At 33.1% G+C, this 15,092-nt stretch overlaps 4 protein-coding genes across 4 annotated transcripts; 1 reads left to right on the top strand and 3 right to left on the bottom strand.

Annotated features, from left to right (window-relative positions):
• Positions 1 to 1,380: 1,380 nt before the first annotated feature.
• On the bottom strand, positions 1,381 to 2,271 carry LOC131618947 (uncharacterized). Its single transcript, XM_058890093.1, has 3 exons — positions 2,152 to 2,271; positions 1,553 to 2,034; positions 1,381 to 1,480 (listed from the first exon to the last, which is right to left on the bottom strand). Exons 1-3 carry the CDS (start codon positions 2,269 to 2,271, stop codon positions 1,381 to 1,383), a joined length of 702 nt encoding a protein of 233 aa, XP_058746076.1.
• Positions 2,272 to 4,621: 2,350 nt separating this feature from the next.
• LOC131617148 (F-box/FBD/LRR-repeat protein At1g13570-like) lies at positions 4,622 to 6,502 on the bottom strand. Its single transcript, XM_058888507.1, has 4 exons — positions 6,433 to 6,502; positions 5,374 to 6,190; positions 5,106 to 5,255; positions 4,622 to 4,981 (listed from the first exon to the last, which is right to left on the bottom strand). Exons 2-4 carry the CDS (start codon positions 6,181 to 6,183, stop codon positions 4,661 to 4,663), a joined length of 1,281 nt encoding a protein of 426 aa, XP_058744490.1. The 5' UTR covers positions 6,184 to 6,190; positions 6,433 to 6,502; the 3' UTR covers positions 4,622 to 4,660.
• On the top strand, positions 6,496 to 8,423 carry LOC131618946 (NADP-dependent malic enzyme-like). The gene is made up of 8 exons (XM_058890092.1): positions 6,496 to 6,546; positions 7,267 to 7,350; positions 7,613 to 7,678; positions 7,771 to 7,866; positions 7,946 to 8,011; positions 8,108 to 8,191; positions 8,270 to 8,284; positions 8,370 to 8,423. Exons 1-8 carry the CDS (start codon positions 6,496 to 6,498, stop codon positions 8,421 to 8,423), a joined length of 516 nt encoding a protein of 171 aa, XP_058746075.1.
• A 3,868-nt stretch (positions 8,424 to 12,291) lies between these two features.
• LOC131618944 (F-box/FBD/LRR-repeat protein At1g13570-like) lies at positions 12,292 to 13,758 on the bottom strand. The gene is made up of 3 exons (XM_058890091.1): positions 12,913 to 13,758; positions 12,672 to 12,821; positions 12,292 to 12,585 (listed from the first exon to the last, which is right to left on the bottom strand). The coding sequence occupies exons 1-3, from the start codon at positions 13,756 to 13,758 to the stop codon at positions 12,292 to 12,294; spliced, it is 1,290 nt and encodes a 429-aa protein (XP_058746074.1).
• Positions 13,759 to 15,092: the final 1,334 nt, after the last annotated feature.

Raw genomic sequence — 15,092 nt, 5'->3', positions numbered from 1 at the left:
GAAAAGGATTTACAACTCAAGATGCTTAGGGGGGATGACAACTACAACAAGGATGTCATGAAGAACATTTTGAAGATGATGACGATGTTATTTTATGTCATAATCTGTTTAGTTTTGATTGTTGTAGTGTTGATTTGTATGTTGTTTAAGGAGTGGTGATCATAGTTAATGTTATGGTTGTAACACATAGTTTTTGGCCCCTTGATGTAATATTTGATGACAATTGGAGTTTAATGACAACTTCTTGATCTGTGTTGCATATTTCAGTTTTGATACTGCAATTTACTACTTAGTGCAATGTACAAATGAAGGACCTGGTTGTTACAATTTAAAATCCTAAAGGATCAGTTTGTTACAATTTAAAACGTGACTGATATACATTGTTATACACAAACCAGTTTATAACAATGTTATACACAAACCAGAATTAGATAGTAAATCAATAAATAACCAAAACATTGCATATTCAATTAATCAAAACATTGTCATAATAATGAAACACTTCATACCAGAATTACATAGTAGATAGTTGAGTACTTAACTAATCAAAATTAGATAGTCATAACCAATCAAAACATTATATCCCAAAATAATCAAAACATTAGATCCCAAAAAATACTAAACAAGGTTACATCCTATTTGGATTTTCTTTTATAAGGCATCTTGGGTCTCTGACTTGTTGGTGGCTGAAATGCTGCTAATGGTCCTTGTCCTTGTCTAGCCCTCCTCATGGCAAGTAGTTGAGCAACTGTGATTGAATGGCGTGTTTGAACTCCTTGTTTTTGGGTCACTGCTGATTGCCTTGTTTAAACTCTACTTATTGGTTGGCTTTAGATGGTGACATTTTGAGATTGCCTTGTTTGAACTTTATTTGTAGGTTGAGACTGGGAAGTTGTGGGAGTTTGGGTGGGGACAGTGGTGGTACTTTGAGATTGGGCAGTTGTGGGTGTTTGAGATTGGACAGTTGTGGGAGTTAGGGTGGGGACAGTGGTGGTACTTTGAGATTGTGCAGTGGTTGCATTGTTGGACTGTCTTGGTGCAGATGGACATGATGATCTGTTTATGTCCAGATAGACCACATGCTGAGCATTTATTTGGCAATCCCTTTCTGGAAATAGTTGTAGTATCCTTCCTCTTTTCATCAGCATCTCTATTTCTTCTCTTTTTTGGTCTCCCATGTGCCTTTCTGGATGGGGGAGGAAGAATGTCAGTATATGGTGTCAATTCCCACAAGTTCTCCCCATTTGTTGGATATATCAAAGGTGCATAGCAAGCTTGGTATGTCTCCTTCCTAAACCAGGAAGGAATGTACTCAGTAGGATCTTCAGATCTACCGAGGATGCAAGACAATGCATGGTGGCATGGAATCCCAGTCAGCATTCAACTCCTACAAGAGCACTCAAACTTATTGAGGTTAACTGCGAATTTTTCCTCAGCCACACTAGTATGCCTCACTTCATAAATCATGTTGCCTGATAACCTGAAAAAATGAGGATTATATGAGTATAGTGTTTCAGAATTATTGTCATTTATGAAGTGTCATTTGAATTACCTTGCTATAAAAAACCTTGAGAATTCTTGCCTTCTTTCTAGCACTTTCTTAATTCTTGGTAGTACGGACTCACCATACTCTTCAATATTGGCTCTATTAGTTGCCCATCTATCCATGAGGTACCCTCTGATTTCCTCCATCATTATTACAATTGGTTTTTGTCTTGGTCTAATAATAACACTATTAAAAGTTTCAGACATATTGTTAACCAACACATCACTTTTTGTTGTATATTTGAATTGTGATTTACTCCAAAATCTAGGAGGAATCTTCAACAAATGCTTGTATTCTTCCCCATTAACCTTTCTCATCTCCCTCATTTCCCTTTCCCATGCTTGGGGATAGGTTGCCTTTGCTGCCTTCCACATTAATTCCTTCAATTGCTTGCCTGGAAACCTTTTTCTAAAGTTGCTATATAGATGTCTAACACAGAATCTCTGGTCAACTCCAGACAATAACTCCTCTATTGCAGGTAATAGTCCCTAATCAAGTCAATGAACAAACAGTGTTACACTTTGAAAGGACTTAATATGTTACATTTTTAAAACACAAAGGACTGAATTGTTACAAAGCAAAAAAAGTTAAGACAATAATGTTACCTTCTGCTGATCTGAAATGAAAGTAAATTTCTTACAGATTTCTGGTCCTCCCAAGTCTCTAACTAGCAGGTCAAAAAACCATGCCCAAGAATCCTTTGTCTCAGCTTCAACTACAGCCATTACAATGGGCAATATTTGATCATTGGGGTCTCTCCGAACTGCTGCAAGAATCTACCCACCATAGTCGCCTTTGAGAAAACATCCATCTATTCCTATTATTGGTATACAAACTTGGAAATTATCAACGACCCAACAACCTAATGAGTATCAAACCCTAACATTGCTATTATCAACAACAGAAACGCATTCAACAACAATCAGTTTAGAATATGGGATACATACCTCAGCAATGCTCTTGCGTCACCTTCAGCTCCGTCGTCTACGAGCACCTTCGCCTTCTGCGTGATCTTATACTTTCATCACCTTCTGTTTGACCTTCTACTTTCTTCACCTTCTGACCTTCTATTTTAGAAGTGGAACGTAAAAGAATGACTTTTAAACATAAAAGAATAATCAGCATATAGGACTAGACACGTATGACTAGACACATCAGCAACTTACTGGACACATCGTCCTTTTTTAACATGGCATTTGACCAAATCCAACGTTGAGGACGTTAGGTAACTTAAAGGACCATTATGAAGCAAAAATAACATAAAGGACCGAGTTGTTCTATTTAAATAAGTTAAAGGACCCTAGAGGTAATTTAGCCTATTAAAAAATATTTAAACATAATTAAAATCTCTTATTTTAAAATTAAAAAATAATATAAAAAATAGAAACAAATAGAAAAATAGAGGGAAAGAATATATAAAAAAATGGGTTAAACCCTATTTTGCCCCCTGCCATTTGGGGCGAATCTGAAAAACAACCCTGTAAAAAAAAAAACACAGATTCCGTCCCTGCCATTTGTAGATTCCTCTATTTTGCCCCCTCATTGAATCTGGTCAACAAAAATGATGATGTGGCGCTATTTTTTTATTTATTTAATTATTATTTTATGACGTGGAATGCTGACGTGGAATTTAATTTTTTTATTTTAAATTCTTTTTAATTCCACGTAATAACCCTTTATTTTTTATTTATTTTAATTTTATTTATGTATTATTATTATTACATTGTTAACATTCAAAATATATAATTAATAATTCTTAAAAAGTTGTCTCAAGTGAGGTTTGAACCCAAGACCTTCCACACCATTCTACAACTTCCTTGCCAACTGAGCTATTTACATTCTTTGTTCATTAATTGCATCAATATGTATATGTTACATAGGTATTATTCAACCATATATTAAATCGAAAGTATTTTTTCAACCATAAGTATTATTCAACCCAAATTTTATTATTCAACCATATATTAAAACTGAAAGTATTATTTCTATAAATAAATATAATTTTCAAATATATTATATTGAAATGTTATTAAACAAACAATTTTAATATTTATTATTTAAATACTAAAAATAATAAAATAATAATAAATTGAAAATAATTGAAATATAATTTCAGTTTATTAATTGAACGTAAATATAATAAACTGAAATATTTAAATGTAATACTTTTACGTCTAATATATTAATTATTTTTTATTGATATAATGCTACAGTAAAATTAATTCCAGTTTAATTTTAGTTTATTATTATAGTACACTAAAAATTAATTAACGTTATTATATTAAACTGGAAATAAATATATTTTAATATTTTAATATTTATTCACCACTTTGTTTTTTTTTATTTATGTTTTTTATATTTAATTTATATATTTTAGTTTCTTAATATTTCATTTTATTTGAGCGTAAATAAAATAAATATTAAATATATTAAACTAAAAAATAAATATAAATATATCTTTGAAAGTTAATATTAAATATATCTAATTAATATATCAATTTCATTATTTAAATAAATTTTTACGTTTTACAATATACCATATAAATACAAGTGGAGATATTATTTCAACATAGCTTATGGCCTAGTGGTATGGTTATATTTCAATGAGGTAGAGAACCTGGGTTCAACTCCTCCCTCTTGCAAAAATTTTGATGTCTTAACATTTAAATGTTTCAAAATTCTAATATAAAATGATTGTATTCTTAATAATTTAATAGTAATAATTATAATAAAAATTAATTTGGCCAAATGCGTGAAAATAAAAAATAATAATTTCTAAAAAAATTAATTAATATTTGAAAAATAAATACATTTAGAAAAATAAAAAAATTGCAAAAATCTAGTTGGCAGCCACGTCAGCAATAAAAAAATCAAAAAAATCCAACACAGCTCGCCACATCATCATTTTTGTTGACCAGATTCAATGAGGGGGCAAAATAGAGGAATCTACAAATGGCAGGGACGGAATCTATGTTTTTTTTTTACAGGGTTGTTTTTCGGATTCGCCCCAAATGGCAGGGGGCGAAATAGGGTTTAACCCCTCAAGGGAACTTTAGGGAACTTTTTAACTCTATGTTCAAATCTTTATCAATGGATGTCTTGAACAGAACTGGGTCATCCATACGGATACTCTGAATATCGGTGAGTGAAGTCAATGTGTGCTCTCGGTGATGCTCTATCCATCCATAATAAGTCTCGTGATATGCTAAACAATATAGGAAAATCCGATTTGTTATACCCGAGATGAAGGTCTAGAGTAAGAGTCTTTAACGACGATGAATTTGCAAGTATGAATCGTATCAAACTCATTGCATGTTGAAAGTTGGTACGAAGTTTGATATTCACAGACAAAAGTTGACTTAGGCAACCGTTACTGCACTCTAACTCTTCCCCACGATCCGGCAACTGTGTCTTAGAATATTGGTCCAAATCAGTCTGCATTATAAAATATAAAGAATCATAGTATCACGATAAAAAGATAAGCCAAGATATACAGGGTATTCATGGTCATCTCTAAAACAAAAAGATAAGCCAAGATATATAGGGTATTCATGGTCACCTCTAAAACAAATTCCACCAGGTTAGAAGCATTTTTTAGTACACTGACAATATACAACAGTTCACCTCTTTCATCCAAATTCACGCCATTTAATTTGAGATACTTTAAGCTTATCAACTGTGATGGATGAATAATATCTGCATACAACATCTATGCACAAACAGCAATGCTATAAGATATATTTATACAACTCTTCAATTGGAAGTAACACAACTTTCACCGTAAATATTGGAAACATTGGATTGGATTATCAGTCAAATTAACTAACCTTGGAACCTAATCCCATGGTAAGCCTTTGAATTTCTGGCAAAATTTTATTCAAACCAAAAACTCCATCCTTGTAAAGTATGAGCGTAAAATCAATTAGATTCTTTGCTTTTTCCAAACAAATTGACTTGATGACATGACCATATTCTATGCGGAAGACCTTGAGAGTAGGAGCAATTAAATCAACAGATTCATAACCAGAACATCGTACAATCCAGAGTTCTTCAAGTAATGAGGAGCCAGAAACAATACACTCAAGTGCACCAATCCCAAATGTAATATTTTCTAAGTGAAGGTGCAGCAAACTTTTAAAGCCACCAAAATTAGGCGGAACTGACAAGTTAAAATTGCGAATTAGAACATGGGTCAACTCTTGACAAGAAAAGAGATAAGATGGCATTCGATAGCTTCGAATTCTATTCTCAAGCTGAATATGCTTAACACCATTTCTTGACAAAACTATAATCCACTTAATGAGGTGTCCAATTGTGATGTTGAAGCCACAAGGGATGGAAAGTGCAAACTTATATATCGGCCCATTGTGGATGAAAAGAATTTCCGTGATAATTCTAGAAACCTCAGGGCCATGGTCCTCAAAGTCCTCGGTGTCATACAAATCGAAAAATTCTTTGTCAAACTTAAGTCGTGGGAATGAAATCCACAGATACCTCCACTTCCTAGACAGAATACTGGTCCTAACTAGGTCTCGAATGTTCAAGTGTTCTAGGATGCCATCAATGACATTACTTGGCAAGTCACTGATTCGATCAATGTGATCATCACAATTGGCTTTCTTATTGAAGAGAGTCATAAGTGAACTACAAAATCAAGAAAAAAAAGTCATGCCAAATTCATTAAATCCAATGTTTTCGGTACTGAGTTTTTATTAAAAGATGCAATGATACGTGATTGGATGAATGCTAAAATCTAAAGCTTCCAGCTGCCAAAATGTAAAAAATTGAAAACCCTAATCATAGTTATGAATCCTAACATGTGATATGAAAACTAAGGAGTGATTAGAAATGAAAAGAGTGCGCTACTTATGATTGCGAAGACTTACGGTTGAGAATGAGTGAGACGATTTCCAATCGAGGGTGACTAGGCGGCGCCGTGGAGTGTAGAAATGAAAGATTGGTTTTCTCTATACCAAACTGTCTTTTACCTGCAAGAGCAGGTTTTCACCGGTGATATATAATTTTGTTTGTTTTGAATTACTCAAAAATATTAAAATAATTATATTTAATTATTTATTCTTACATCTCTATCTTGTGAATTTTAACATCTAAATTCCTCTCATTTACTTTCTTTTTTTTTTTTACGCCAATTACAAACATTCAAATAAAATTATAATTCGATACGAATCGTTATCTACCATATAAGAAAAGATATCCGCCACGTGGAGAAGAACATGTCCTCCTTTAACTTTGAGCCTAGCGTCTCCACGTCACTACTGATGCCTCTTCTTCCATTTTTCATATGTTACACATTCTCTCCCTCCCCCTTGAACTATGTAGCGGTTACACAATCTCCCTATTCTGGTCTCTCTCTTTTTCACTCTCGCTCCCAATATTCTTTTCTTCTCCGTCCCCCTTCTTCCTTTATCTCTTTATTCCTTCACATCACACTGCTTTCATCACCATTCATCAAAACCCTAATTTCCATTGAAAAACACAATAAATGGTTCTTTGAGACTTGAAACCGCTCATGTTATGGATCTGGAAGGTGGAAGAACTCGTCAAATTCTTCAAAGGTAAGAAAATGGGTGGTGTTAAAAGCCTTTAAAGTTTTTATTTTTAATTCATGGGTTGGTTTTATTTTCGATTTAATCATGTTTCTGATGTTGGTAATGTTACAATGTTGTTTCTTGATTTCTTTTCGTTTTTGGATTTTGCAGAAAGATTCATGGAGGACTGTTCTGACACTGGCATATCAGAGTCTTGGAGTTGTTTATGGAGATTTAAGCATTTCACCTTTATATGTATTTAGAAGCACTTTTGTGAGGGAATTGGTTTCTTATATGTGAATGCTTTTACTTTTTGATTGCTCTGTATGATGTTCTGAAATCGGATTAGTCGGTTAGAAGGCTGATTACCAAAATTTCACAGATAAATGTTCTCAAATAGTTCTGTGCTATTAAAGAATTCATGGTTAGTTTCTTTGTTGTAGATAGGAACGAGGCATGGTGTAGGAGCTTTCAGATGAACCTCCATATTAACATGATTCTCTTCAATTATTTTTAGGGAATGGGAATTCCTGTTGGAAAGCTTTCTCTATATACTGCATTAGGAGGTGTTCGCCCTTCATCGGTAAGAACGACCGAATGCTTTTCTTTTTTGGTTTTTCTTTCTAATTGATCAATCGATTAATGGATTATTATCTGCATATTTATAAATTACAGTGCTTGCCTATAACGATTGATGTTGGCACAAATAATGAGAAGTTGTTGAATGGTGAGTTTTACATTGGCCTTAGACAGGAGCGAGCAACTGCGAAGGTTTGATCATCCCTCACTCACTGGATTTTGTAGTGAAATTTCTATATTGCTAACATTGTGTTTGTTCATTGTGGTTTAGGAATATGCGGAGCTTCTAGACGAGTTTATGGATGCAATTAAGCAGAAGAATGGAGAGAAAATTCTTGTATAAGTTATATATCTGATTCAGCATCATGTGTGGCTTTGGTGTTTTTCTTGAATATATTATTTTCTTGATTTTGTGATTCTTTTGTTTTTTCAGTTTGAAGAGTTAGCCAATCATAATGCGTTCGATCTTCTTGATAAATATAGCTCGTCGCATCTTATTTTCAATGATGATATACATGTAAGGTAGCATAGTTGGAAGATTTTGACTTGTGCATCGTTTCTGTTATTGATTGTGTTCTATTTTGATTCAAATCAGGGTACAGCTTCTGTGGTATTAGCAGGATTGCTTGCTCCCCTTATCTGATCACACACTCTCCGTAAGGGGAATTCTTACTTCTATACTTTGGTTATTGAAGGTTGGGACTGGTATAGAAGAGTTGATAGCTCTTGAGATTTCAAAGCAAGTATAACTTGGTTTAAATAGTTAATTATTTATTTCAAAACCTATTTTTTTTTATCTCAAGTAGTTAAATTAAATTCTATCTTTTTGGCCAGACAAAATGTAACACCCCAATTCTACCCTTGTAATTATTAAGAAAATCAGAGTTATAAAGTTCTTTTTCCACAAACAATTGGAGTATTACGCTACAACTTAACAACAATCTCATGCTATCATATATACATAACACAGATACTCGGATGAACCAAAACCACAAGAATCCACTTTATTAACATTAACCAGCGGAACAACATTCATCAACTTTGATGACATAACATCTTTTCAACTTAAAACCATTTCAACATCAACAATTACTCTTCATGTATCAACATAGTTATTCAACAATAAGATCAAACAACTAGCGTTTATCCCCCCGAGTGTTACGTATCAGAGCGACAACCCGACTTGGACTAACGACAACTAATTCTTAAATTCTAGAATACCTGCGCGTTACCAACAAATGGTAACATTCAAACAGAAGGGTGAGAATTTAAATCATTATAAATAAACATAATATGGGAAATGTAAAACACAACAAGAATACATTTCAAGAATTCATCACTCTTCACATAAACATGCATTCATATTCAATATATCAAAATTCACATGTTTAGGTCATTTCAATTCCAAGTGATCAAACATGGTTACTAGACAATGTACATAATCATTGCTATGCATATGCATGTGGTACCATTGGAGTAAAACTCCCGTCTCAAACATTTGCCACTTGGGCCGTCTCAAACATTTTCCATTAAGGTCGTCTCAAACATTTTCCATTAAGGTCGTCTCAAACATTTTGCCATTTAGACCGTCTCAAACAATACAATGGATGCAACTCAAATGATACACATCCACAAACACAACATAAACAACACGTCACAACATCGTCTCAAACAACATCAACTCAATGCCAAGGTTCTATGGCAACAACCATATCATTACTATCATAGTAATTTATCACGTCTCAATCATGTCACTATGTCATATCAACATACAACATTATCATACTTCACACTATATCACAAATACAACTTATCCATATTGACCATAGGGTCTACAACAACAACAACAAATTCATCATATTATCAACAACAACAACAATTTATCATATTAACAAAAAACATCATAACAAAAACACAATTTTATCCACACCAAACCATCACAATGACACATAACAAACTAATACATCCATGTCATTCCAATTATATGCTTAATCCCGACATACTTGTCTCATATATACATAAATTTCATACTTAATCAGGTGTTCATTTAAGATATCCAATACATAGTCCTAACAATTTTAAATTGATCATAATCATTATAGAATATAAGGAATACACAATTCCATGAATAATCAACATATAATTCACATTCATCACCAAGAACATCATTAACATCAAGCTCATCATCAAAATGGGAAATTGTTAACACATCATCAAAATGTCGAACTTTCATAAATACATGGCAACTATAATTATACATCAAATAACTCATTTTATTCCATCATAATATATTTCATTGTGTTAGCTTTCCAACGCTTCAAACGACATTCAATTTGGACTCACGGTTAAAAAGTTATGGGCGAAATGATTTTTCCAATGCGGAATCCGAAGCTAGCGCGCGACGCCCCAGATCTTGAGAATATCTCTTTTGCTAAAAATAACTAGAGGAAGTGATTGGCGCCAATCTTGGATCCATCTCCGACTCTTTTGAGAATTATTTATTGCAAGTGGGCAATTTCTACTCTCCATTTTGCATTCTGAGGGAACAAGTATGGTCATATCAGATAGTTAAAGATGGCAAATTGTTTCGCTCAGAGATTAGTCAAATTTGTATCCTTCTTATTTTTGACATTATTGCTTGGTTTGTTTATACAAATGTGGCACCTTGAATTGGAAAGCGTGTATATATGAATTTGAGGCTTCAAGGCTGAGACAAGGATGTGGTAGGACATAAAAGAAGTGGTTGTGGAATGGACGCTTGGAGCTGATTTCTTGAAGCTAGAAAGTAGAAGTCAAAATCGAGTAAAGATCTTAGAGAGATATGTTTTAGACATTGTATACATTCAAAGAGAAGATTTGAAGTTTGTATAATTTTGCAATATCTTGAATCTTTTGATTATATTAAAAGAATATGTGATAAAATTGCAAAAATCATAGTGGAAGACTACAAATTTTCAATTGAAAATCATTGGAGAGTGGAGTATGCACAAAGCGAGAACGAACATGTTGAACCACTACAAATCTGGTGTATTATCTCTCATTCTCTCTTTCATTCACTTTTCTATATTTTGTTTAGAATCATATGTTTGGGTTTAGTATTTTCTTAGAACTTACATGATGTTAGGCTTTACCGCAATCGTAGTGATTTCGTGTATAAGAATTACATTTGTGTTAGATCAAGATCTTAAGCATTCTTACTTTTGATTAAATATGAAAATTGTAATAATTTATTTCTTATTCAATTGAAAAGTTTCGATTTAAACATCTCATGTAAAGAAATTTAAGTCAGTTGAAGCGTTGATTGATTTAGTCTCTTCATCTTTCGTTCATTTTATTTCTATTTTAAGTGTATACTGTGATCAATCCAATAGCATATACTCTGTACGAAAATTTTGTTCTGCGGAGCAGTTTTTATTGAACTCTAATTTCACAAAGAAAATATTTTTTAATTTGGTATTTTTGGGAACGACCTATTAAACCATTCGAATTCATATTCTCCCCCAACAGACATTGCATTCATTATGAATAAGACATGTGAATTTGTGTCTTCTCCTTTGGAATCACATTGGTATGTTTTCAAAAAATCTTGAGACACATTAGTGGAACCTTGGCACATGGCCTGCTTCTATCTCCTTCTCCTTTGACACACAAGTTTTCCTTAAAAACCTATAATGACTCTGATTGGACAAGCGATCCAAAAGATCGCAAGGCATGTTTTCAATCTTGCATTACTTTGATCCTAAACTAGTTTCACGGAGTTCCAAAAAGAAGACCCTTGTGGGTAAGTCTAGCATAGAGGTTGAATATCGAGTCTTGTCAAACATCACTTTTGAACCTCTATGATTAGAGTCTTTATATATTGAACCTACCATTGTTTTCTTACCTAGTACACTCTTATGTGACAGCTTGAATGTTATACTTCTTTCTCGTAATCCAATTCTTCACGTGCACACAAAACACATTAAAATTGATATACACTTTGTGAGGAAAAGAGTTATAGCTAATGATGTTGATCTAACATCTTTCAAGCACTACTCAAATTGCAAATACTCTTTCAAAACGTCTTGAATTTGCAACATATACTGATCTTCATACCAAGCTCAAAGTAGCAAGCAACTTTCATCCTTCCTTGAATTCGGATTCATAAAATGATACGACCCCTTTATTGTTATTCTAAGGACGATTATTCAACTTGGCCACTTGCTTTCCACAACTCTTATTCTAATTGTTATCCCACTGTTTATGAAAATCTTTCACTCCCCAAGACACCGCAGCTAAAATCTATTGACCCCTATTACCCAAATCTCAGAGATTCTTTGCACCTGTTTGTACAAAAATAAAAATAGAAGCCACAATGTTGTTCATAGTTTGAGTCATTATTCATATGGTGATTGGTATTTTTTTACAAAGCCAACACCAATTTGAAATTTCATCACCAACTTAAAGAACTTCAATAAAGCAAAATTCCAACTACTCACAAATACACACAACAAAATAAGTAACCATAGATAATCACCTATTTCATCTCTTGGAGAAAGTTATGGTTTAAAAAGAATATTGAAATTATAGAATAAAGCAACGTTAACATAAAATCAAATACATTTAACAATAGAACACCTATTTCAAATGAATGATTTTAATTCGCGCTCTTTCTGATGCTCGTTCCATCCATAACAAGTCTTGTGAAAGGCTCAACAACATAGGTGCATCTGATGCTTCGAAACCAAAACCAATGTCAAAAGTAAGAGTCTTTAACGACGGGGAGTTTGCAAGTATGAACCGTATCAAACTCATTTCATTTTTAAAGCTCGTTCCAACTTTGATCTTCACCGTCTTAAGTTGACTAAGGCAACAACCATTACATTCTAACTCCTCTGCTAGGTCAGGCTCTTCATTATAGTAGTAACAACTCTAAATTATTAAAGAAAAATGTCAAAAACGACAATAAAAAAAAAACACAAGCTAAGAAAGCATAGGGTATTCATAATCATAGTCACCTGTAGAACAAGTTCCACAAGGTTAGAAGCACTTTTGAGTACTCTGACAAGATACAAAAGTTCTTCTCTTTTATTTAAATTCATGTCAAAGATATCCAGAAACCTTAAGTTTGTCAGCTGTGTTAGAGGAATGATATCTGCATACGGCATCTGTGCATACATACATACAGATGACAAAGCTATGAATATATGACAATAAATGCCAAAAATTTTAATGAAAATATGAGAACATCGGACTAACCTTGTAACCTAATCCGAGAGTAAGCCTCTGGACTTTCGGAAAAGAATTTATTAAACAAGATTCGTTTTCCCGAAAAATTAAAAGTGTAAGATCAATTATATTTGTTGTTTTCTCCAAACAAATTGATTTGACAGCATTGTGAGAGTCTATGTTTAAGACCTTGAGAGCAGGCGCGGAGAAATTAAAACATTCACAGCCTGAGTAATTTAAAATGCAAAGCTTCTCAAGTAGCGGGCAACCCGAAACAAGACTATGAAGTGCATCGAACTCGAATGTAATAGATTCTAAATGAAGGTGCAGCAAACTCTTAAAGCCGGTGAAATTAAGGGGAATTGTCAAGTTAAATCCGCTCAATTTTAAATAAGTCAGCTCCTGACAAGAGAAGAGATGATATGGAATTCGATTGAGAATAGGCCTAACTCCATGGTTCACAATGTCCACAAGATCCATGGAATTAACATGGTTCACAAGCTCAATGTATTTAACATGGTTCCTTGACACAACCAGAATCCATTTATTTAGGTGTTCATATACGATCTTGAAGTTGAAGGGGAGTTGAAGAATAAACTTATTAATAGGTGCATTGTGGAGGAGAAGAACTTCTGTGATGATTCTAGAAGCCATATGGCCAGGGTTATTGAAATCCTTGCATCTACCAACAAAGTCTTCTCGAAACTCAAGTCGAGGGACTGAAACCCACATATACCTCCACTTTCTAGACAAAATACTGGTCCTAACCAAGTCTCGGACATTCAAGCCTTCGATGATGCAATCAATCGCATTATCAGGTAATTCACTAATTCTATCAATGTCGTCACCATAATTGGCATTCTTGGGTTGAGTCATAACTGAACTACAAATCCAAAAAAAAAAACCAAAAAAACAGTAAATATTATGAAAAATAAAAAATAAAGTGCATTAAGTACTCACTAGTATATACAGTTGAGATGATAGTAAGACGACGGCTGAATGGACGCAAAACTAAAAGTCAAGGGTATGAATAACCCGAATGAACTAATATTAAAAAATTTAGGGGTTCTAAGCGCTATTAATCAGCTGAATTTTGTGCGAAATAGTTGCGTAATTATCTTATTAACAAAACTATGAATATTTTTCGTACTTTACTTCCTTATTTACATTTTATGGAATAAGTCAAATAGCTTATACCAAATATTTGTTTTTTTTTTTTTGTTAATGTAGCCACAATATGCGTCATTTACTCCCTCTATTTTTTAAAATTATAATTCTTTTTTTTTAAAAGAACTTTACATCAAAATATATGTTTTTTTATTTTTAAGTGAGAAAAGAAAAAGAAAAGCAAGCCAAATTATCTAGAAAATAAAATCAAACTATCATTTGCTAGTAAGAGAGTGGAGATTTTAACATAAGGTTCCGCAAAAGACTAGTATGTCATATCATTACCAACTCTATTTTGTTAGATAGTCGATAAATGTCTTCCCCTCCCTAAAAGTATGAAATATTTGAATTTGTTATTCCCTAGAGAGAAACTCTTTAATGTTGTGAAGAATTGCAACATAGTGATGTAAGGCATTAAAAGACTTTGAGATAAGCTTGATGATAGAGTTGGAGTCAGAATAACACATCAAGTCTTTGAAGCCAAATTCACAAGCCATACAAAAACCATTATATAGCGTCATCAATTCAACGTGAAGGATATTAAAATAACCGATATTACCTGCAAAATCGTGAACCCAAGCACCATCAGCATTTTAAATCAATCCACCAAAATCCGAGACACAAGATTATCAAGGCAACTGCTATCAAAATCATATTATTACTTTTGTGTGCATTCGACATGACTGTTTTCGTTGAATGAGGCATATTATGCTTGAGAAAACATTTAGCTAACAGATTTGCATAATTCAATGTGATGAATTTCAAAGTATAGGAAGATATCACTTCATTCACAAAACAATTTATTCCTAGTGCGCAACAACCACCAACAAGCAGCCAAAAAGATAGAGCCATTGTCGATAATGAGATCACCAACAATTTATTCACAAAATAATTTTTGAAAACAAATGAAGACTAATTAACCTAGCTCACTTAGGTTTAATAATGAGATCATAATCAATAAACACGAGAGTGTGAGAGGACGGTTTTTAAACTAATGATTTCTACAGAGAAGTATTTTTAAATTACGATTCGCGTCGATAGTT

Source organism: Vicia villosa, linkage group LG7, assembly GCF_029867415.1.
Source record: "Vicia villosa cultivar HV-30 ecotype Madison, WI linkage group LG7, Vvil1.0, whole genome shotgun sequence".
Taxonomy (NCBI): Eukaryota; Viridiplantae; Streptophyta; class Magnoliopsida; order Fabales; family Fabaceae; genus Vicia; species Vicia villosa.
This window is presented reverse-complemented; position numbering and strand designations above follow the sequence as displayed.

Excerpts from the sequence above, each read along its gene's own strand:
- LOC131618947 (XM_058890093.1), bottom strand. The coding sequence starts at position 2,271 with ATGGCTGTAGTTGAAGCTGAGACAAAGGATTCTTGGGCATGGTTTTTT. Across the intron at positions 2,035-2,151 it reads TCATTTCAGATCAGCAGAAG|GGACTATTACCTGCAATAGA; the intron begins GTAACATTATTG and ends TGACTTGATTAG. Across the intron at positions 1,481-1,552 it reads TCAAGGTTTTTTATAGCAAG|GTTATCAGGCAACATGATTT; the intron begins GTAATTCAAATG and ends TCATTTTTTCAG.
- LOC131617148 (XM_058888507.1), bottom strand. The coding sequence starts at position 6,183 with ATGACTCTCTTCAATAAGAAAGCCAATTGTGATGATCACATTGATCGA. Across the intron at positions 5,256-5,373 it reads CCATGGGATTAGGTTCCAAG|ATGTTGTATGCAGATATTAT; the intron begins GTTAGTTAATTT and ends GTTTGTGCATAG. Across the intron at positions 4,982-5,105 it reads TGGTGGAATTTGTTTTAGAG|ACTGATTTGGACCAATATTC; the intron begins GTGACCATGAAT and ends TTTATAATGCAG.
- LOC131618946 (XM_058890092.1), top strand. The coding sequence starts at position 6,496 with ATGAAAGATTGGTTTTCTCTATACCAAACTGTCTTTTACCTGCAAGAG. Across the intron at positions 7,679-7,770 it reads GAGGTGTTCGCCCTTCATCG|TGCTTGCCTATAACGATTGA; the intron begins GTAAGAACGACC and ends TATAAATTACAG. Across the intron at positions 7,867-7,945 it reads AGGAGCGAGCAACTGCGAAG|GAATATGCGGAGCTTCTAGA; the intron begins GTTTGATCATCC and ends ATTGTGGTTTAG.
- LOC131618944 (XM_058890091.1), bottom strand. The coding sequence starts at position 13,758 with ATGACTCAACCCAAGAATGCCAATTATGGTGACGACATTGATAGAATT. Across the intron at positions 12,822-12,912 it reads CTCTCGGATTAGGTTACAAG|ATGCCGTATGCAGATATCAT; the intron begins GTTAGTCCGATG and ends ATGTATGCACAG. Across the intron at positions 12,586-12,671 it reads TTGTGGAACTTGTTCTACAG|AGTTGTTACTACTATAATGA; the intron begins GTGACTATGATT and ends TTAATAATTTAG.